Raw genomic sequence first — 24,457 nt, forward strand, 5'->3', positions numbered from 1 at the left:
TAAATTGGACTGTCCCTTGGAAACTAGGACTTACAGCCACCCAACCTAGCTCAGATCTGAGGTCCAGAGTTGATGCATATATTTGGGGGCCAGGGGGGATTATCTATCTGACACTGCTAACAATCTCCTCAGAGAATGAAAAATACAAATCATCATCTTTGATGATACGTAACAAAGGTGTCTGTGAAAAAACTTTGCATATTTAGTTCATCCTTACAATTGTAAATAACAGCAGCCAAGTAAACTTTCTTTTATAAAATGGTAAACATATCTGTAAAAAATCACCATCACTAATTAACAACATACATGTATTCAATTCTACAATTTTAAATATCAAAATAAAAAGGTGCTAAACCTCTCTGTAAGCAAAAGTGCATCACTCAATCCTGCATTCCATATTCACCAAGAAAGGACTATTTTATAAGTAATCAAATGGTAGTATTCCCTTTTTTGCTTCACAAAGGGCAACAATGCTCCCCCTACCTTAAAAGTGCGTGAGACAGTTCAAGGCATGTATTTATAATTTCTATAACAAGGAAATCCAAAACTTCCCTCAAGAATAAAAAGCAATAAATTAATTCCCTAACAGAACAAGGCCAAGTCTAGACCTACCTTGGTAAAATGTATTTTAAAGGAATAGGGCCCTACGACACTGGTAAGCCCTAATGGCAGTGCTGCTACACAACAGAAGTGCATATGTAGATACCACAATAAAATAAAAGTATTTTTGAAAATCTTTAGATACAAAAATAATTTAAGATAGGATATATATGATCATGAATAATTTGAAATAAAACATTGAAATCAAGAGTTTTATAAACATTAAAATATGAAAAACTTAGGAAAGGGAATACCTTTTCTGATACCCGCGTAAGTACTAGTGAGTCCATTCCGCTTCTTCCGGTGTCGATACAGCCAGATGCTGAAGACCATGAGGATGATCCAACAGGCTGCCCCGATCCCTGCTATGAACGCGGGCTGCTTCACCACATCCGAGATCTGCTGAGCAAGGCTCACTTGGTCCTCCGGTGACACTGGGTTTCCATGAGAATCTGAAAAGCCACCTTCCGATTAATTTGGATTTAAAACTTATCATGATAATGCAAGCATACGTTCGTGATATAAAACGGCTCTCATTACTTTATTAATTTGGGGATAATGATTTCTGTTTCTCATTCTGCACCACCAGCCATCATTAAATAAAACATTTCATGAGGTTTTTGGCAAAACTATATTTATTTTGTTTATTTCCATTCAAAGCAAGTGTGGCATCATTTTACGGGATCATACTTATCATACTTATACAACTGATATAAATACAAAAATATGACACTAAAAATGAAATACTTGAATGCATGTACAAATAACACATGTACAAATAAATAAGGGGTATTGAATAAGATATAAGGTGTATAGAAGTTATATAAACTTCCTCAAACTTCTATAGGAAGATTTAGATATACATTCTAAAAAAGGGAAGAGATACAATTTTATATTCTCTATAAAGGAAATATTGAAAAAATAGCTTTGTGTGCATACGTGTACCCCCTACCAAGACTATATTGTAAGACCCTCAACTGTCTTAGAAACACATTCAGAATGGCCTATAAAACTCAGGATCATTAAAGCACAATGAAAAATTAAGATAACATTACCATTGAAAGGACTATGAATGATCTTTCTTTTAAAATAATAACCACAGGCAGCGATAGATATAAGAAAAAAACATTAAATATGCATAAGAATTATGAAGTGTTATGAATAGTAAAAAAGGCTTATATTTTCTGTTAGCCATTTTGATTCAAGAATTAAAAATTAATGGGATATATGGCTAATAAAATTTACTTATTTTACATTTGCACTTTAAGCCTACTAAGCCCACCATTACATCAAGTCACACAGAGCAGTCAGCAAAGTCTTTGTAGAGAACTGGAGGCTGCTGCTCTATCATCAAAGCTATATCCCATTTTGGTGGCACCAAGTGATGCTAACCCCGAGAATGTCCAATGTGCAGAATTCCCACTACTTTCTGCAGTTTTAATGTTCTTCTCCCACAACATCTGCTGAAACAAGAAGATGTTTGCCCATTTCGTTAGGATTGGTGATTTCTTAAAATTGTTAAATCATTTGACTGTGAAAAATATTCTTGTGAATTCTCATCATATTTTATGCTGTCTCATCATCCATTTGAATTTAAGTTTAACTTTCTCATACCAGAGGCTGGGTCTCCTCACCTTGACAGTTTCCAGTCCTCTGTCTCCTTCCCAGTTCCTCAATGTGGTCAATCCAGATATCTGTCTTATACAACTGCACTCTGGTGACCACCTCCCTATGAGACATACAGATACCACCCACTTGGCTTACCCACTGACCCTGCACCCCACGTGAACAGTACAGATACGCCACAATGACCATTATCAGTTATGGTGCGACCCCATGGAACTCGAGCCATTTACTCTAAGAACTCATCAATTAGAACTCCCCAAAGCAAACCTGCTTGGGCATTGCCATGAACACCAAAAAGACCTCTGCCCAAAGGTCTCTCTCTCTGGCTCCCCACCTGCTGGTTGAGCACGTTGCCCCCATGGTCTCATTGGCCCTTGTTGGCACAACACACCCTCTTCTCTAATGGATCTGTGAGTAATATGCTGTTTTGTTATTTCACGTGTTTTTGTTGTGTTGCATCCTCTGTGTCTCATCTGACTAATACACCTGGTCCTAACTTTCCTCCCAGTTAAGGCTTTCCTAGAGAGGGGCCATATTGGCAGGAATAAACTGGACACAGGTCAGATAAGAGCCATAAGGGCATCTGCCAGTATAAACAAGTTTCCTGTGACAGAGACATCTGGTCATAGGTTGGACACTTAGGCATTATGCTGTCTGCAATGATAAAGAAAGATCCTGTGAAAGGCACAATGTAACCATCTACAACCAAATCCCCTGAAGCCCTGTCAGGGCAGGACTAGAGTTTATAGCCACTTTCCAAAGAGAGACCTCAAGACCAAATTAGAGAGAAATACAACACTTCTGCTAACACAATCTGCTTTAAGATAGAAATTTTTTCCAGTCCAAAAATACATTTTTTTCCAGAAAAATAATTGGTATAGCTCATCATATATGAATAACATTTCTTAAACAGAAAAAAATACCCACAAAATATTTTTTCTTATTAAATGACATTGCATCTTGATAAGACAACTGGCAGGAAACATTAGCAGCATTCAATGGCTAAGGAAACAGCACTCTTTCCAATACAAAAATGGCTAATTTCCTTCTTGTGTTGCGTGAGAGTGTGTGTGTGCGTGTGTGTGTGTGTGTGTGTGTGTGTGGTTTTGCAATTTGCCTTTTTTTTTTTTTAACAGAATTTCAGATTTCATTCTATAGAGGGTCAAGGCTGAAAAACCTATTTTCACAAGCAGTCACCTGCCTTCAACTGTTTGTTGACTGAAAGTTGTATTTCATGTTCCAGACCCTTTTATCTCTGGTTATCCTAAGAGCACTTCATCCACTGAAAGTTCACCAAGCAGACCTATTCTTTTTATTCCGAATACACCCTTTGTATCTGTTAGGTTTATAGATTTCATGGCTATTTGTGCAAGGTTACATTGGGTAGCTTCAGATTTTATGGAAATAGCCAAGAGAGATCCCATGCAAGCAACCAGATGGGCTTAATAGAATAAAGTGCAGTGTGACTAATGAATTAAAACAGCTCCTCTTTATCTCAATCTTTGTCTCATTGCAGCTGAGGCTATATTAAGATAGGGAGAACTGAACACATTTATAATCTCAAGAATACCAATTTGACCCTTAAATCTCATGATTTAAATCTTAAATAAATAAAATCACATGTGGTCCTTTTTCCAATTTATCTTCCAAAAATCAGGACTAAAAGTCATATGTTATAAAAAATACGGAAACAACATCAACAGTTTATAGGGTCATCACAATGTAACTTATAATTTCAATTTTAATGCAGTGGGCAAATATTTGAATAGAAACTATTTCCTCAATATAAACTTTGTATCTTCCTTTATATCTCGTATAACATTGTAACAAATGCATCAAGCAACTTTTAATAGTTTCCTGTATTGTATCAAATAAACTATGAAGTTATTTTTGTTTAAAAGTTGTGTATATAATCATTGTTTTAAAATGTGCTAAATGTATAAGATAAATCCAAAAATCAAATTTTGACCCATGGCTTTGAAGAGACTGCAAGCTCTCCCCTAAAGGTTTCAATGGGACTCCCATAAAATAGAGTTGATGGGAAGTAGCTTACTAGTCAGTGACTTAGTTTTGTGGTGACCACATTCATCTATTTGCAGTCACCATGGGCAGGAGTAGCATGCACCATTTCCAGACCTGTAGCATTTAAACCCTCCCATAGTCTATGTCTTTCCTTTCCTCCTTTATGAAGGTCCAGGGTCAACCTTGGAAGCCTCATGTTAAAGAGGCCAAGAGTCATCAGCCTATGATTCTCAATGTCTATATGGAATGAGTCCCTCCCACAATTGGACTTTTGGTAGAATTTATTGTGTTACATGACAGATATTCTGCAAGTATATCTGTTAAAGCAGCTGGCATTATATTAACAACAGAACATCAATAATACTTTTCCAAATAAATATGAAGTTCTTTGGGTATCATAACAAAGTTTATCAAAGCCAAATGTTTCTTAATTTTGTTTTAAAATAATTTCTAGGATGTCATCAATATTATTAAAATGCAAAACTAGTATGTAACTGCTTGTGAAGTATAAAGATTCCTACATCTAGTCCTTTTTCATAATTTAGCAACTGATAAAATATTACTAATGTTTAACTTCTGATGTGGAATGCACAGACATAAAGTTGACTATATATTTCTCAGCACCATTCATAATTTAAATGTCACTTCTTAATATCTGATGCTTTTCTCTCTACTTTTAAGTTGCAATAGTATTTTTGTTGCTGGTTTTGTTGTTTGTTTTGGATTTTACTAGTAACCACTTACTAATTTATATTTTATGTTCATGCCATATTGCCCATAGTGAATTGTGGTAATGAATGCTTCTATGCCAGTTTTTTTTTTTTTTTTTTTTTTAGCTCATCTAACCACTTTTGAAGCACAAATTATATTCAGCTTTCTAAGTAATCAGCATATAAACATATTTCAATGCTCTTGGACATCTCAATCTATCTTCTGTTATAAAAAGCGATTGCCATTTTAAATAAATACTAAATGTGAATATAAATTTCATATTATTATAAACTTCCAATACCTAGTTTAAGTTTTGCATGAAAGTTTGTTTTTGTTTTAAACCCAAACAACTGTGTATCCCATGAGAATGCAGACTGTGTCTGTTTTCTTCACTGTAGTAACCTTGGAACTTAATTAATAGTACTTGTTGAATAGACAAAAAAATATATTCTATAGGACAGGATTAGGAAACCCTGAATACTGAGACTTTTGCTTCAAATATCATCTAAAACATGTGCTTGGATAAGTTGAACTTTAGTTAAGATATCTCTATCTAGTCTATCTATCTATGTTTTAAATAAAGCTAAGATCTTGTTGTAGCTCTAAGCCACATTCCATATTTTATTAAACTTTGCAACGGTTGCTGAGCCACATACCAAAAAAGCAAAGCAGGACACGGGGTACAGTGATAGACCATCATGGTGGATCTGCACTGACACTCACCCAACTGGATAAACTGAGGGTCACTCTTCACTCCGGGCCCGGCACCGGTGCTGGCCGCCACTTCCACACTGTATCGAATCCCAGGAACAAGAGAGGGAATGACCACAGAAAAGGTGGAACCATCTACCGTCTTATTTATATGGTATCGAGTTTCATTGCCCAGACACCAAACCTGTAAGAAGTACGCAAGGAATGTCAAGCCGGTAAATTATCTCAGTTAATGCGAAGGTCCACAAAGGATTGTGGTTTTAGAGGCAGAGTTCAGATTGATCATGAACCTAACATGAGAAGTTTCCAGAATCATTTTTCCCTAAGATCTTGTTCTGAGAAGACTCTTCTAGTTAAACCTAGTGTTAGTAGGAGCGTCAAGACTTCTTTATACTTTCTCACATACTTTTAAAGGATTATTTCTATCAGGTAAGTCTTCAAATTTTTACTTGAAGACACTGGTTCCTATGAGCTTGCATCATTAGATTCTATATCAGCCTGTATCATTAGGTTTTTGTTCTTTTTTTCGTAACACCAAGAAATTATTTGCTAGAAAAAAGAAAGCTATGTATTTCCAGATAAAGAACAATAACATTTCTATCATCATTCAACATTTGCATTCTAGGTGTGATGCAAGCTGACCAGATATCATAAAACAAAAGGAGTAGGAAACTCTTGAGTCTAGTACCTTACTTCAGCAGTTCTCTGGGATAAAACTACCTGGCACTGTCACCTTACATTTTACAAGAAGTATCTTTACAAGAAGGGGGTAGAGTTTCTGAATAATAAAAATAATTTGCATAAATATGCTTATTAAAAATAAAACTGCACACAAGGAGTAAGGATCATGCTAGGATTTTATTCAGCCTATGGTATGTTGATCTATTATCAATGAAAGAAAATCAGCACTCTGATCTTATATTTAAATGGAAATATTAATTCGTCATTATATGAGATCATAAAAAATAATACATATTTTATGTGAAAGAAGGGCATTCTTCTAGTAAGAAAGTTATTATTGTATACCTCATTGAATTTCATATTTCTGATAAGAAACTATTTTTAAAAAATTAAGATTTTTACACTATACTCTAATTCTTATTTTAAATTTCACTAAGTGAGTCACCATAGAGTGATTCCTGCAATATTCAAGAATTTAGATAGGTTACATGACAATATTCGAATTCAGTTTCCATAAGAAAATGATCCGCAGAGTAATAAAACATGCTCTATATTCTTTGTTATGTCCTCAAACATTATGTAGGATTAGTTTCAAGTAGGCTATTGTCTAACCTGTAACAGGAAAAGAGATTTAAAATAAATCTGAGAATATCAGTGTCCTCTATCAATTGGGCAATAACCTCTAATTGTTTTCTTTGAAAGTTAATATTATTTTAATATAATTTCAATATTTAACACCAACAAATGGTCAGACACTATACCAGAATTTGATTATTTCAAAATAAAGACTCCGTTGTGAATTTTTTTCCCCCCAATTACATTAATCAGCTGACCCGAAGCCACAGACTGATTTTGTACCAGTCAATCAGATTCTGAAAGGCATTTTATTATTTTAAATTGACCATGAAGTTAAGTGAAATCTACCCTTTTGCATTTCTTCAGGAGAGAAATGAGTTTTGACTCTTAGGGGAAAATGCCTACATTACACAATTCTATTTGAGAGCTGAGACATCACCTCACTTTAAATTCTTAAAAATCTTCTATAACAGTTTATTTTTCTGGACTGAAACATAGTATCCTGTCACTCCTCGTATTGAAGTAACCTTGAAACTCATAAGAAAGCACTTAAAAGTATAGAGACTTTTACCTCTTAATGACTCAATTACCCTAGAAAATCTTATTTGAAATACCTTAAAGGCTTAAGGCATCCACAATACATTTATGGTAGTATTTTTAAATACTTTTTAAAAAATGTACTGTTAATGTACACAAATTTCATAAAGAGGTTTTCAATCTGTTTTTAAAAATTATTTCAAAATAAAATAGTATATTTAAAATTAAGCTCAGGATACCTGGTTATTGTACAAATTAATTTGCTACCCAAAAGAACATTTTAGTCTTTATTTGGGCCTTTACTAAGGATATACATCAGAATCATCCGGACAGATTTACCAAAACATGCATGCAAAGACTCTTGTTAGACCAACTTGATCAGAATCTCTGAGGGTGGTGGCCAGGTACCTGTATTTGGAAAATAATTCCAAAAGTGATTCTGATATCAGCATGTAATTAAAAATAACTGATCTAACTGGAGAAGGTGCCCACCTTCCTAATAGCAGTTTCATATCAATGAATGCAGTTTAAAGTACTTGCACCTAAGAGATAATCTAAGTATCATAATTTAGCTAGTAACTAGAAAAATACTCAGGCAATAACAAAAATATAAATCAGTGTCTAGAGAAGTACAATCATTGTAATTAAAATTTTTCTAGTACGTGGTATGCTTATACAACTGTTGAAAAAAATATAAACGAGGCTAGGTGAAGTGGCTCATGTCTATAATCCCAGAACTTTGGGAGTACAAGGCAGGAGGATGGCTTGCTCGAGGCCAGGAGTTCAGGACCAGCCTGGGCAACATAGCAAGACTCCCATCCTTACAAAAATATGAAAAATTTAGCTGGGGGTGGTTGCACTTGCCTATAGTCCTAGCTACTCAGCAGGCTAAGGGGGAAGTATTGCTTGAGTCCAAAAGCTTGAGGTGCAATGAGCTATGATTGCGCCACTGCACTCCAGCCAGGGTGACAGAGTGAGACCCTGTCTTTAAAATAAAATAAAATAAAATGAAAGCCAAAAATAAAAAAGAGAGAGAGGGAGAGAAAATACACATGAAATCAACTGAGGTTTTCCTGATTCAACTTATCAATTATTCATTTACCATAGCTCATTAAGACTATCTTATAATACAGATTCATTAATCAGATAAGGTCAAATACATTCTTTTGACGAAGTCTCACTTCTCTTAATTAGTTTTTGATGCACCATGGCATGTCTGAAAATATTTGCTTAAAATAAATCTAGGTGAGACTGTCTATATTCATTGAATAGAGCTAATAAGTTCACAGGTAAAAATAATTATTCAGAATCATTAGATTAAATCATTTGAAAACACATTACATATTTTAAAAAGTCACATGAACATGCAGAAATGTATAATTGAATTTCCTCTGAGACATGAAATTTTGTTTAGAGACTAAAGGTTTATAGAAAAAATGATTTTCATACACACCGAAATAATTTTTCCAACTCAGCTCTAAAGTTCTATAATTTCAAAGATGTAGAAAAATAAAGTAAACCATTTCTGACACAATATGGCTCATGGCCAATTCCATAGGGCAATCCAATCCTGCAAAATATATTTAAGCTATTTTTAGGGGGAAAAAGATTTTTTTTACTATTTAAATTTGTTGTTTGTGTGAATTAAAAAGAGCTATATATTTTGTGGCCACTTAGATTTTCTATTTTTTAAATTTTTTTTCCGAATAATTTTCAAGTAATTTTCTAGCACAAAAAAATTACTCCAGTATCACTGAATAAACACGAAAAGTGTTTCAGAAATAATTTTACATGTGGCTATTTGGACCAGCAGATGGCGCCAAATATCCATAAACAGTTTAACCAGCTTTCTTTTACTTTGTGGATGGAGGGGGGTATTCACCTGTAAATTAATATACATGTATTACCTTATATTCTTGGACCATTCCATTTTGAGTGTCTTCTGGAGGTGGCTGCCAGCTAACAAGAATTGCAGTTCCATTGCCATCATTCTTTGATACAGTTACACCTTGGGGTGGGGCACTGGGTGCTATTAAATTGTTTTAAAAAGTAGATATTAGAGTGTGAAAAAGAACGTTGAAAGCAGGCAATTAATATTTAAAACCCAAGAATAACTATATTAATATAACAACATATGCATGTGTTTTAAAGATGTATCTCATCCAGGTTTAAACAGTCCCAAATTACTTAAGCTTTTCCTCAATATTGCTAACCTACTGCTATTATGAATTTTCCCTAAACAAAATTATATACATTATTTCCATGTAATATCCCAAGATAATTCCTATTTCTCTGACCTTGTAACCCTAGTCTTACGTTCTCTCTAAAATTGCTCAAAACTATGAAGATGTATGCTAATCATTCATGATAATCATTTATATAGTCAAAGTGACAAAGCCATATTAGGAAAAATTTTGTTTTCTTAAGAGTATAGTTGTCACATGTAACCTTTTACCTTAACATATATATTACTGTTTAATTTGCAGTTGTAGGGTGGCTTGCCATACTGGTTTGCCTAGAATTAAAGGGTTTCCAGAGACATGAGGCATAAGGAGAAAATGCTAACCCCAGAAAGTCCTGAGTAAACCAAAACATTATTCACATTATTTACAAATTATGGATCAAAACAGCATTCCATAAATGAATGGGAAATGATGAACTGAAAGCAAATTGAAAACAATTCTATCTTTAAATGTGAATTTTAGTTTGAAATAATTAAATATTCTCTGTATACGCCACTAAGTAATGTAATGTTCACATTTACACAATGTTATATAGGCCACTATTGAAGCAAGTCAACTGTCACTGCATTTCGTTTTTTCTGGTTCTAATTAAACAAATTCTCTTAGCAAAATATATATTCAATATCAAGACTGCTAATAATTAATGCTCCCATTAACATTTTAGCAATTTCAATTAAGTTAATAAGTCTAACAAATATACTGCAATGCACAGAAATCACACACTTCATCATACTTGCCTTCTTCTAGGGTTTTGGCAAACTTGATTTCACTATCTGCTCCTTGAAATTCATTAAAAAAAGGGCGAGCTTTAATTTCATAGTTGACTCCCTTTTTGAGATCAGGGATAACCACACTATTTTTGGTTGGGGTCCTCACTTCAAAAACTAACCACTCTGATTCACCATAGTTGGCTCCAGATGGCCGATAGAGAATCTTATATCCTTGAATATACTGAGATTGTTGGTCCACCTATTAAAATGACAAATAAAGATGCAATCATTTATATCTTTTTATTGGTTCATTGGAAAACAATGAAAATTCAATATGATAAAATGCAAAAAAGTCTATCTGGCTTCACCCCACGTTTTTCTCGTTCATATAAATAGAATACTAAAAAATAATCCACTATCTTTTGTAAGGTGATATCAATTTCTATGACATCAATTTCTATGCTTCATGCAGAAATGTGAGGCATCATGGCAGTTCTGAGACACATCTAGAGGCATGCCACAGTCAAGGCGATGAGGAAGCACGATGTGTTTTTACTATTTTCTAATTTTAAAAGCCTACTTCATACTACTTGAGAATATGTCTAAGTTTTAAAAAATCGATGTGATAATGGTCCTATCATAAGTTACATACTCATAGTTAATACTTGGTGTTTCTTCACCCTGAGAATGGTAAAGTTCACTACTGTAGTGTGATAGAAAAAAATATGCACACGAGGGAACTTTCGTCTGTTTAAAGCCAGACCACCGCTGCCATAACAACAGTACTCACATTATAAAGTTATCATTACTGTAGAGGGAAGAAACAGTTAAATTATATATATATGATTATTTATATATAATGACCTCACAGAAGTCACTTTATTAAAAGTGAGCTCAAATATTGCAACAACAACTCACTGTCCAGTGCACTTCAATTGAAGAGGAAGAAAGGATGGTAGGGTTGTGGAGGTGCAGGACAACATTTCCCAGTTCTCTCTGGACCTGCTTGTGGTCTACCCCCTGACTTGTTGGTGGAACATCTGCAACGATTCAAGAAGACTGAGTCAGGTCCTACACAATGTTACTGCATGGAATGAAAGCACGGTGAAACAATCCTTTCATTCACAGTAACTCTCAGAAAAGGAGAAGCCAGTCTGTGATGCAGAATAAAATAGGAACAAATTAACCTTTTTATTAGGATGAGAGAGAGAGAGAGAGAGAAGGAGCGCAAGCACCCACGAACACGTAGAAAGCCAAAAAGAGTAGGAAGCAAAGATAAAAATGGCAAATAGCACCGTTTAACAGCTCCTCCTATCATGTAATGATCAGTTTCTTGCTAAGAATGAGGACACTAGTGTAATGCCCTCTGAGTCTATTTTAACCTTCTGTAGTGATCCTAACTACATAAGAAAGAAAAGAGCCGGAAATTATAGCAGAGTGGCTGGGCAGTGAAAAAAATGGAGAAGTGCTAAGTGAAAAGCAAGCACAAAAAGAAGTCAGACACCTCACGTCATATAAAATAAACTTGAATATTTTCCCAAATATGATATGTGGTGAGTTAGTGGCTACAATTGGAGATACAGAAGCCATCAGTTAAGTAAAATAAAATAAATCTAACTAGATTCATGAGAAAGGAGCACTTAATTGATAATGGTTTAGTTTCTGTATCAGAGTAAAGAAGGTTAAATAAAGATTTCTTAATCTCAAAAACCTCCAAATTTTAGAAAGGAGAACTCAGTGAGAATTAAACTGCTACCAGGGTTAATTTATGTTGCACTTTTTTTTTTCCTGACGGTAAGTGGTTTTGTTAAACTTATTGGAAGTCTGTACTCAGCAAAAACTGTCCATTTCTAAAGAGGTCTTCTAAATACGTATGTTTTGCTTTGTTTAAAATTGTAAAAGACAATACAGGATGAAGAAGAGAAGAAAATGAAGATTTTTTTTGCCCCTAGATTTCTCCTTCTCTGAGTATTATTACACTTTTGCACATATTGTAGGTTATTTGCCATCCCATAAAAAATGAAAATGAGAAGTTAGTTTTCTGAATGATTAAACACCTTCAAAGAACTGACCATGGACAGAAAGCAAAACCTTGAATATTAAAAATGAGATTGACAAATATCTCTGATGGAGTCCAGAGAAGCCAGGCAAGTGGAAGAGATGAAAGATCAAAGGTGATAATAAACACTCTTACATAGCAGTCACCAACCAGTTTCATGGAAGACAATTTTTCCATGGACTGGGGTTGAGGGGATGGTTTTGGGATGATTCAAGCACATTACATTTATTGTTCAGTCAAACCTCTCTGCTACTGATGACCTGTATTTGCAGCTGCTCCCCAGCACTAGCATCACAGCCTCAACTCCAACCCCTATCATCAGGCATTAAATTCTCCTAAGGAGCACACAACTTAGATCCCTCGTATGTGCAGTTTACAGTAGAGCTTGCACTTGTATGAGAATCTAATGCTGCAGCTGATCTGAGAGGAGGTGGAGCTTATGCAGTGATGTGAGCATGGGGAGCAGCTATAAATACAGATAAAGGTTCACTCACCTCAGACTATGTGCCTGGTTCCTAACAGGCACAGACCAGTGGGGACCGCAACTCTTACATATTATTTGATTGTGTGTGTGTGTGTGTGTGTGTGTGTGTATGTATATACATATGTATGTATATACATACGCATGTATGTATGTGTGTATATATAACATATAAATTAAGTTTATAAATAAGCAAAATGAAAAAAATAACTGAGATAATTCAGAAATCTCATACTCTATTATACCTTACCAATGCTGTCGGCTAATATAGCCCCTCAGGTTAACTATCATCACAGCCTACAGCTAGAAAACGCTGGACTGTCACCTTTCCATCTCTTCCTTACTTACTGGTTTCAATAGCTCCTATGACAAGCTACCATTCATCTCTAGGGTAAGAGTGAAGTACTTGGAGTAAAACAGAAGTGGGTTGGCACCCCACCTTGGCCACTTAAAAACCAGTGACATTGGGAAGATATCTTAACCTCAGTATTCTTCAGTTTCCCAATGGTGAGAGCACACTCGTGAAGACTGTTGCAAGAACTGCCTTGTGGTAAGGAATAAAAAGCCGTTTTCTTTTTTTTTTCACTGTTAACTAATTTTTCCGGTAAATCTATTATCATGATAGAAGTATAAGCTAGAATTCTTACCACATTAACTTCTGTCCAGTGTTTCACATTGAAGTAATAATATCACAAAATCATAAATACAAATTATTAAGATAAATCTCTGGCATCCCAAGAAACAACTTAGGTTTAAGTTAATGCAGCTTTGCAAATGACAAGCACATTCAACAGGCACTGATTCCAAGTCTCTGTATCTATCCAAACAGTTCTCTGCACAAAATTTATTCATTTGAGGATTTACTCCAAATAGTGCCTTTCTTGAGGACAGGGGTCAGGCCAATTTTTGTGGAGCCATAGTACCTAGCAAAGTGCCACATATAGAGGATGTACTTAATAAACACAGGTTGAATTAAAATGTATTAGTGTATGGAAAGCATACATTATATCAGCTTCCAAACATTTCCCTCCTATGTAAGCTCTCATCCTCAGGGATTCATCTGCCTTTTAGGAAGTATCTTCAAATGCAGAAATAACCATTTGATAGGTAATTACCATAATTACCATCTTAATCCTTAATTTCTTTGGTTTGGGAGTAACCTGCTAGCCAATCTCTTCATGAAAATTCCTAGATTCCCACACCAGTGTAACCATTTTGGAAATAGTAGTCAATAATATTATTTTGGAAAATTTTACATTGGAGAGAATAATGGAAAGTAAGCCATTTATGAATGGATCCATTTATTGTTCTTGTTCTCCTCCTCCTCCTTAAAAAAATCTATTATGATATGCAAGGTCTTTCCCAACATTTAGCCTTAGACTTAAAGGAAATCTTAGATATTGCTCTATACAAATGCTTCCCCAATATTAAAACTCCCTATACACAGGCTCTGAGGGGAGGTTATCTAGGCCCCGCTCATTTACAATAACTGGTATCTTCTTATACATATTGCATATATACTGTTGCATTTTATGTGTGCACATATTCTTTATAAAATAGAGCTCGGGAATGCTGCATGTATAGGATATGTGGGTGAATAATAGTAACAGTGGCAGCAACCACTACCTCCCAGTAATCACCCTTACCTGCCAGCTACTAGCTTCATCTTCCTTCCATTATCAAAGCTTACCTTTGGGAAAGCACCTCTTGATTACCTTGTGATACGGCTCTAACTCCAACTATGCACCTTTATCTTTTGACTTCAGCACTTTCATAGATATCTCTACTTGGGGAAGACTCTTTTGTAACCATGTTTCAGAAATGGTTATAGAAATTATGCCTGCTCCCTTATGAATTAATTTCCAGCAAGCCTTACCTGAATTTCCTCCTGCCCTGGCTTTTCTCCTTACTGTTTAAGCATTTTTTACCCTCCAATGGGATTTTTTGCAGGTTCTTCTCTAAGTTCCTACTATGGCTATCATCCAGGCTTACAGTGTCTCACAAGAAGTCCAAGAATTAATCAATATAACCTGCCTCAGTGTTAACTTCTACTCACTGGTCCTTTTCTGTTGCCTGGAGCTAGAAGAAATATACTTCTTCCACATGGCAATCTCTTAAAATGTTAAGGAAAGAATGTCATGCTTACTCTGACTTTATTATTTTCTGAACTAACCACGTCCAGATCCTTGAATTTCTTTTCCTATGATGTGATTTTTAGCTTTTCATGCAGCCTCATCAACTATCTTCATTGTGTTCTTCTTAAAAGTGTTAAAAAATCCCTCTGAAAATGTAATGCTTAGAATAAACACATTATTACATTCATGATCTGACCAGTTCTGAATATAGGGGTGAGGGAGTAGGAGGAAGATTACAAGATCCAAACATAATTCTGCTAAATGCCAGCTAAGACTACCTTTGTTCATTTGGCAACTACATCTCTCAGTTGGTTCAGATAGGTGTTTAATTGACTTCAAACTGCCCAGCCCCGAAGCCCTGACACACTCACATATATTCCCCCTAAGCCTGGTGTCTTCAGGCTATCCTTTCACAACTAATTTTTTAAACTTAAATCAAGTACCAGACTTTTTAATTTGCTCTATTTATTTTAATCTTGTTAGCTCTGGCCTATCATTTCAGTCTGTCGAGACATATTTAATTCTGATTCTCTCATTTGGCACCCTAGCTGTCTTTCTCAGTTTTATGATATTCACAAATTTTATGAACTTCCTTTATTTTTAGTCCAGACACTGAAAAAAATATAAGTCCAATAACAGAATCTTATGACATAAAGTAGTAAAAAAAAATTTGAATCTCATGTACTTATATATTGTATTGCTTAATTTAATCTTTGTTCAATCTTGAGAAGTGGGTGTATACTGAAGCTCAGAAAAACTGACTACCTTGCTCTAGGCCACACAGTTAGTAGATTGAGAAGCTGAGATGAAAATGTTTTTGATTTCAAAACTGCACACCTGTTTCCCTATATTTCCAGTCTTGCAGTTGACATTGATTCATTGCACTTAGGTTGTTCCATGAGCTACGGATATATGAACACAAGTTGTCTAAAATTCTTAAAAGACTCAAAATAATGTTCAGATAAAATGCTAACTACCTCCTCACTTACAAATGAGTATATATATTACAAATTCATAAGAGTATATGACAGAATAGCATTAAGCAGTAATCACTTTCAGTTAGAGTCTATTGGATAGAGACCACTGTACTGGGGACAAAAGTTTAAATTCATTTTACAGCTGTCATAGTTTCTGCATTCTTTTCAAATACATAGCTAATATTGAAAACCTCAAACTGCCTCCAGGCAGGCTCCACATAGAATAAAGCTCTTGGTGAGGTGATTCATAATAGCAAATATAGGCATTTGGGTGCATTAAATTCACACAACAAGAGACAGACATGGGCATGTCCTACAACTTGGTTTGCTTTCTCTGTGGTTTCTGAAACAAAAGTCCTTCCAAAACGATTGTTTACATACAACCCAGAAAAGATACAACATGCAACACGGCTGGCAGACCCACTCCCAAACTAGGAAAAAAGTTGTTTAAGTCTTTCACTCATCTTATGTATGATTTGTTTTTATTACTAAAACAAAGTTACATTTTTTTTCCTTTGGAAATGTATACCTCAAGATAGAGACATGATATCTCTGGATGTTGAGAAAAGAAGTTTTCATTTCTAATGACTCCCCTCTAAAATTATCTTCCTTTACTTACATAAAAACAAATACACTTAACTGCAATGACAGTTCCGTTTTTTTTTTAAAAAAAGGTAAATGTTGATTCAAATTCATCTCTTTTTTTCCCCAATGTATCACTTTTACTCCTATTAGAGCATTAAAATAATAAGATGAACAAGAGGGCAGATAGGAGGAAATAATCTGTCTGTTGAAAGCTAAAAACAATTTGTATTCACAAAGGATAAAAAGCAGTAGATCTAAAATGTGCAAAATCTGAATGAGCAAAATCTCTAGTTTCAGATGTTTTAAAAGCAGCTTTAAATATGCCCGTTTTTCTTTTAATCTGTTTCTTTAACCCAGCTTTGACCAAAATATAGGTGTTTTCTGTTTAAAAATTTCATATATCATGGCTCATGTAATTGACAGTGGAATATAAGCCAAATAACATAAAGACATAAAGTATATTTTCCATGCATGGTAGGAGATTGGGAAGAGAGATTAAGAACTAATTTCCAAATATCTCTTACATCTGTGTGATTTCAAGAGTTTTTACTTGATTAGGGTTGCAATTCCAAAAATTCATCCAGAAAGTTATGAGTACTGAATTTAAACATAAATAAAATGTGTTCAATTTTAAATTCAATGATAATATGATTAAGATTTTAGAACCACATGTAACTATATGTCAAGAAATCAAATAGAATACACAAATATTTTTATTTTAGTGGATTTGTATTTTTATGAGAAACACTTCTCATCAATCTTATATTGGTATGCCTAGTCCAGAAAATAATAAAGTTTGTAGATACTGTGTTTATGTATTAAAGATTAATTAAGCAACTTGGACAACAGATTGTAAATATACAATCTTAGCATGTAATACAAAAGATTTGGCTGTGCAATTATAACACATAAGGATAAGTATATGTCACAAGGTTAAGTAAATCAATATTTACCTTGTGTTTTCACTGGATCTGATATTTGGCTTGGATCACTAATTCCATATGCATTAGCTGCCCTCACAAGGAAGAGGTAAATTGCATTAGGTTTGAGTCCTTTAATGGCAAATGTTTCTGTTTTCACATTCTCTGCTACAGTCTGCCAGCTGCTACCAGAAGCATGGCTAAGGATAGACACACAAGTTAGAACATGCATATTTAATGGTAAATAAAAAAAAAAAAAAAACAACAACAACAAGTAGGAGACATCCTCTTCACTCTACCTGAAGGCTTCTATGATATAAGACGTTGGAGTTGCTCCTGAATTCAAATTTGGTTGCCATGACAATGTTACCATATTTCTGCTGACATCTGTAACTTCAGGTTTTGAGGGGGCACTAGGGATTAAATTTGGGTCGGTGGGTCTTGGAGGTTGGACTGGAACTCCAAATTCTAACAAGTGAAAGAAAGATAAAGATGTTTACACAAATACAGATAAGCATATAAATGTAGATGACAGATACATACATAGACCTATTCTGGGACCAGGACATTTAATTCATCAATTTACCAGTAAGTAAACAACTACATTTTAAGCTTTATTTTAAGGCAGAAATACCATCTACTTTACCTTGAACTTCAATGTAAGCGCTCCATGTAGCTTCACCACTGGGGGTTGATGCAATGCAGGTGTACCGACCAGTGTCGCCCAGCTGAGAGGACAGACAGAAAATAAATATTTGGAACAATCAAGAGCTCACTGGGCTGGAAAAGCAATTACAGATTTGTATATGGTCCATGAATATGGATAACTACATTAAAATGTGCTAACCAGAAACTTCCTCTTAATTGATATATTTTTATTGAATGTGAAGGAAAATATTTCATGAAGACAGAAAAAAATGAAATCTTATGTGATTATTCTAATTGTATAATAAACACATAATTTTTATTTGCATTAACATTATAATCAGTGTCAGGAAAGATAAGTATTTGCTAAGATATATAACTTCAAAGGGTTAATATTTATTGCTAAATTATATCTTTATGTTTGATAAGTCACATAATAAATCTGATAAGGTTTAGCCAGTGACTATTCTTGTTTTTTCCTATTTTATCGAAGATATACCTATATGGATATATGAGATCAACAGATATTTATAGAAGCAAGATAGGCACAAAAGGATTTTCTCTTAAAGTATTCAAGTCTTTTTGTTTTCCTCCATTTTTTTAACCTATAACTTAAGGCAGTTTAAGAAGTATAAAGCCAAACTCTAGCTAGAATGAACATTCTCTCTTTCTTCTAAAGACTGAATGACAGAAAACAAACACTGGTCATATGTTTAATTTTAATATCAGCACCAGCATAAAAAACCCATATACCTCTGCTTAAGCTAATGACTCTATCTGCAAGTAACATTTGATAAAGCAAGAATGCTGTCATCTTGCTCTGGCAATTGTAATAACAAAGTCGCAATCATTGTCACAAATAAGTACAACATGTTCACATTTGTGGCACATAAAGGGAACTGTGATACTGATCCCAAACTCCAAAGGTGCCACCTACAACAGGTAATAAAGTAATTCAAAGTTATGTTTATTGCTATCAAGATTATTCTTTCACATGCCTCAGGAACTTGTCTGATCTTGACCTAAAAAGTAAAAGGAGAATCAAAACAAAACAACACAGTGCTGAAATAATAGGCATGGGATGTGATGTCCTGGGAAGGTAAATCCCTAAATTGTTCCCACAAACCTGTAGGCTTTTCGTCACGTAATATTCTGATTTGAAATGCACACTCAGAGTGTACATGGCTTTATAGTTTTTGTTTGCATGTACAGTATTTTGTACTTGCAAAATGCTGATCCAATGGCTTATAATAGAAGAACTGTTTAAGTACATTGCACATAAAATGATACTGGAAAATATCTTGAAAAATACTTTATGGAATGACTGCATCATACCACCACTTGGAAGGTATTTATTCTCCCACAAATCCCCATCTGCTTTCCTCAGTTGGTTCTTAGAAATCTTTTTTTCTCCTCCAAATCACCTTAAATTACTTGCTGTGAGCTAAACTATGAATCAAATAATATCAAATATACACAATGAAATGTCTGCAAAAATAAAGCATCAGATTAAAACAAATCTATTAATACTTATAATTCAGCATTTTATTACATCCAAAATTTAAAATTTCAACACAAATTATTGGAGGCAAAACCAAAGTGGAACAAAACAGGAAGCCCAGGGTGTCATTCCAAGTCACCTTAGCGTATCGGATCTGCAGCACTCCGTTCTCCAGCTGTTTGATTCGAGAATCCTGGGTTGAAACAAGGACTCCATCCTTTCTCCACAGAATTGTGGGCAGTGGACTACCTGTGGCCACACAGCTGAGGACTAAAGTACCATCTACTGCTACAGTCTGATTCACAGGACCTTGTCGAATAACTGGGGGAGGCCGATCTGCAATCACTGCCAGAAGAAACAGCAGAAAATAGATTTCTACAACTGGAAGCAATTTTCTAATCATTCAAGCAACATCAGTTGCTCTAGGCTTTGAAACAAACTAAAGATAATTAAACAAGTAATTAAAGTAGGAGACATGCATTAATCAGAATGCATTTATATGATGCACTGGTTCAGAATATAAAAATGAGATACAATGTACTCCTTTCCAATGACCAACCACTGACGGAGTTTGTTGCATTGTCAAGGGACTTATTTAACTTAAGAGCTCAGAAACTAAATTAGGATTGTGAATGGGGAACTAGATGTATAGTTGTGAAAATGGAATGCTATAGTTTCTGAACTTTAAAATTAAAAAAAAATGCCTTGGTCTAACCAACTGAGCTAGCCAGCCATCCACTAAAACAGTGGAATTGGAATTTTCCTAACACAAAGAAATGTTAAATGCTTGAGATCATGGATACCTCAATTACCCTGATTTGATTAATTCACATTGTATGCCTGTATCAAAACATCATATGTACCCTATAAAGATATACAACAATTATGTACTCATAATAATTAAAAATAAAAAATATTTTAAAAAATTAAAAAAAACAAAACACAACCAAAATGACACTTATACCAAGGAAACATATGAGATGAACTTTAATAAATTAAACAAAGCCAACTTGACATTTCATAACTATTTTGCATCTAACAGAAAAAACATGATGGTACCATATCAGCATGTTTGACAATTTTGGAATCGGGAAGGTGCTTTAGATTTTCATAATATGATTGAACTCCCTGTGGTTTTTTAATCTTGTAATTCTTTCTATTAAAATACACATGGGTGAAAATTACCCAACTCTAACGAATTCAATGAAATTGAAAAATTGCTCAAATACATTGTTGGTAGGCTGATCCAAAAAGACAAGTCAAGATGATGTCCAAACTTGGCAAATATTAATACTATGCTTCCCTATTGAGATTAATAGAAATGGGAAAATAATTCTGTTACCTTAAGTAACAGTTTTAATATACTATGGACAGTAACAATGACACACAATTTACTATTCCTATTGTTATGTGAAAAATTTAAAAGCTAAAAACTATCTGAGATAAATTCATTTTTTAATGGAAAAAATCTAAAACAACTGTCGTGGAAGTAGGATAAATCCTGCATCAGAGAGATGTTTTCATCCTCTGACTTAGGCAATTTATGTGAAACTCTATAGTTATATTTTATATTAATAATCTAATAAAATAAAAATAAAATTTTATAATTTTTCTTTAATTATTAAGATTTAAAATTCTGGATATTAACTAAAGTTTTTAAAAAAGGACACAGAGAAGATTCTAAGAAGTTGCCTGATTAAAGGAAACTGGTTGCCAGAGTAACTAAATTTTGGATGCAATAACTTTCAAAGTTAGATGTGTCGTGTTCAAAGTTTTATGCACCAAAGATTTTCACAAGATGGAGTCACACTTCAATTTGTTCCTCATTTATCATGCAATAATTATCAGTTTTGTGCATTCAAAAAAACCCAAGAAAGCAATGGAGTGAAATCAGCAACTGTGCATTTCCATTCTACCCTTCCAATTCTCTTCTATGCCTTAGTTACTAGTGTGAAATTTGCTAATACCAGGGGGTATATGAGAAGGCTGGAGTTTGAAACTTGGCAGGAGTGTCTTAGATATTCCATGGTCGAAAAATCTAGGCCAATAATTCCTTTGCTTAAAATTTTTAAATCTTTTGTACATTATCTGTTGAGACTGGCTAAAATAAAATTAGAGGTCTCTCCTGATAAGTATGATAAAAGAATGAAACTATTTTATTGCATTGGGGTTTTTATAAGACCACCTGTATTCTCTTGATTATAAGAATGAATGAATATGTATTTCTAGACATTAAATAAATTGGTAACAGAATGCTTCTCTATAATTGATTATCATTAGGACTAGTAAAAGTATGGACACAAATAATACAGTATCTGGGGATTTATTCAATTTTCTATATCTTTATGGTTCTTTGATGTTTGCATCATATTTAGCATCATTCACATCTTTCCAATTCATCCCAACCCAGTGTATTGATGCTATTTTTCTGTCTTTTATTTCTGCATAATATACAATTTATAGGTAACAAAAATAAAGCAGAAAAAGGATCAGCTCCATCATCTGCCATATGTCTTGGGCAATTTCCTTAAAGTTTCTGATCCTCAGTTTTTATCTGTAAAATGAGGATAATAACAGCTTAAGGGATTGCTATGAAGATTTAAATGGAATAATAGACATGAGATTGCTTTGCTAATTGCAAAAGGTGTGTGTGTGTACTGGGATATTACCACTTGTCCTTTTTGGTAAAACACTAATATATAAATCAGAGATGAAAGATTTAAAAGTTCATTAAAGCAATCCATGTTTTTAGGTTAAAAATAATTAAACCTTTTGCTGTTGTCATGGATTATAATAAAATACTGATGAGATGTTTAAACTTACACACACCAAAGAATATAGTACATTTATGAGACAAATGTCAAATAGGATCTTACACTGGTTATTAGAATGAATTATCAAATAATAAAATAGGAAGTTTAAGAAACATAAATGTTTAACAATATGAGTAAGCACATGGACCATGAAGTCAGAAAGATGCAGCAGAAATGTTCCATGTCTATTCTATGCAATACAGTAGCCAATACCTACAAGTGGCCACTGAACACTTGAGAGTGGCTAGTGTGATTGAGGAACTAGATGTGTAATTTTATTTAATTTTAATTAATTTAAATTCAAATTTAAATAGCTACATGTGGTATGTAGATATCATACAGGACAGTGAAGACATGTTGTAAATCTCAGTTCTGGTACTTATTGCCAGTCTGATTTGGCTATAGCTCTTCACTTTTCACTGCCTCAGTTTCTCTGTCAGTAAAATGAGGTATAGTTAGATTTCAAATTATTCATGTGTTAAAAGTTCTTAGTATATAGTGCCTGGTACTAAGTAAGCACTGAATAACTGTAGCTTATTATTAAGTATTAGTATAATAGTAATAATGGTGTGAGTAGTGATAGTATGATAGGTGTAACAGGTGGTGTTACTGTGTTACAGTAAGGTTTATAAAAGTTTGCCTATCTTTTCCCCAAATTCAATGAAAGATTTCAAGACTCCCCAAATGAGGATATATATCAGAATGTAATATTTGGCACCTCCCAGATAATGATCATGAAGGCTGTTAATACATATAAATATATTAATGAAATACTTTTAAGTGAAAAAGCACACAAAATAAGACAGACATGCTGGTTCATGCATGAAAAATTTATACATATACCAACAAATACCACAGTTATAGATCACAATTATCATCCATTTACAAAGTGTTTTCAAACATCATATCTTGAAAATCTATGAGTTAGGCTTTGAAATATTATTATCCCAGGGAACTGAAACTCTGGAAATGCAAGTGACTTGTCCAAATCAAATAGTGAGTAACTGGCAAATCTTCCTTTTCTAAATGTAAGATAGCACACTTTGCTCTGGCATCTATAACTTTTACGAGATGAATACAAGTGATTTTCAGTTTTATATACCATGTAATAATCATTAAACTATTTTTTTACATTTTAATAATAAAGAAGAGAAAGATTTTCAATTAAATAGGAGACATGAATTTGTATGCTCTTAAGTCAAAAGCGGTTAGGGATAGCTCACAGCTACAGAGAAGCACCATTTTAAAGACAGCTACTATTAAATACTTCTGTGCCTCATGTTTTATTCTGCCATTGCCTTTGTTCAGTTTGCAAACAATAAAAAGGTCAAGGAACTAAAGTCAAATAGTGTCTAGAAAGTATTCTGACTACCAGCCATCGTCTTGACCTGACTTTGTAGTGTATAAATATTGATATTGCCAGCACTCACAACGATTAGTTTTACCTATGAAGAATGATTCTACAGTTTTAAGTTGTTTGTATAATATCAATGAACTCCAAAATAAAGAAACACAACTTAAAAAAAGAATACCAAAAGAGCAAACGCAAAACTACCTTAATGTCTCTCCCCAGAAGTGGTAGGGTGAACCAGGAATTTAGTGTTGGGAGTGAGTTGGCTACTAGGAAGGAATTTCAAATTCACAAATTTAGGGTTTGTTTGGTTTTTTAAAAAGTTGAGTAAAAATTCCATGCATGATCTAGTCTTACAAATTAAGCAATTCATGATAATGTCATGTCAGCCAACACATAGAAATCTGTGCTTTCAATTCTAATTATATGAATAGGAGATACTTGAGAATATTTTAGAGTAGTTTTTGGGGGTCTTTTACATTTATACCTATATACACATTACTTTACAAAGTTTCAAACATAATGTATGTGCACTTCTGTGTTCTACTTTTTCTACATATTGGTTATACTAAT

General features: G+C 33.9%; 1 protein-coding gene across 3 annotated transcripts in view; it reads right to left on the bottom strand.

The window, feature by feature from the left end:
* The window catches only part of ROBO1 (roundabout guidance receptor 1), a 1,084,421-nt gene that overhangs the window by 49,652 nt on the left and 1,010,312 nt on the right, over positions 1-24,457 (bottom strand). For all 3 annotated transcript variants that reach the window (XM_069475042.1, XM_069475044.1, XM_069475043.1), the window contains 9 exons: positions 19,860-20,065; positions 18,221-18,302; positions 17,874-18,042; positions 17,608-17,774; positions 11,336-11,457; positions 10,445-10,676; positions 9,372-9,493; positions 5,683-5,854; positions 855-1,052 (listed from right to left, as the gene is read on the bottom strand). In XM_069475042.1, coding sequence (XP_069331143.1) covers positions 855-1,052; positions 5,683-5,854; positions 9,372-9,493; positions 10,445-10,676; positions 11,336-11,457; positions 17,608-17,774; positions 17,874-18,042; positions 18,221-18,302; positions 19,860-20,065 — 1,470 coding nt within the window. The remainder of the gene's footprint in view (positions 1-854; positions 1,053-5,682; positions 5,855-9,371; positions 9,494-10,444; positions 10,677-11,335; positions 11,458-17,607; positions 17,775-17,873; positions 18,043-18,220; positions 18,303-19,859; positions 20,066-24,457) is intronic.

The sequence above is a fragment of the Eulemur rufifrons genome, chromosome 7 (assembly GCF_041146395.1).
Source record: "Eulemur rufifrons isolate Redbay chromosome 7, OSU_ERuf_1, whole genome shotgun sequence".
In the NCBI taxonomy this organism is placed as follows: Eukaryota; Metazoa; Chordata; class Mammalia; order Primates; family Lemuridae; genus Eulemur; species Eulemur rufifrons.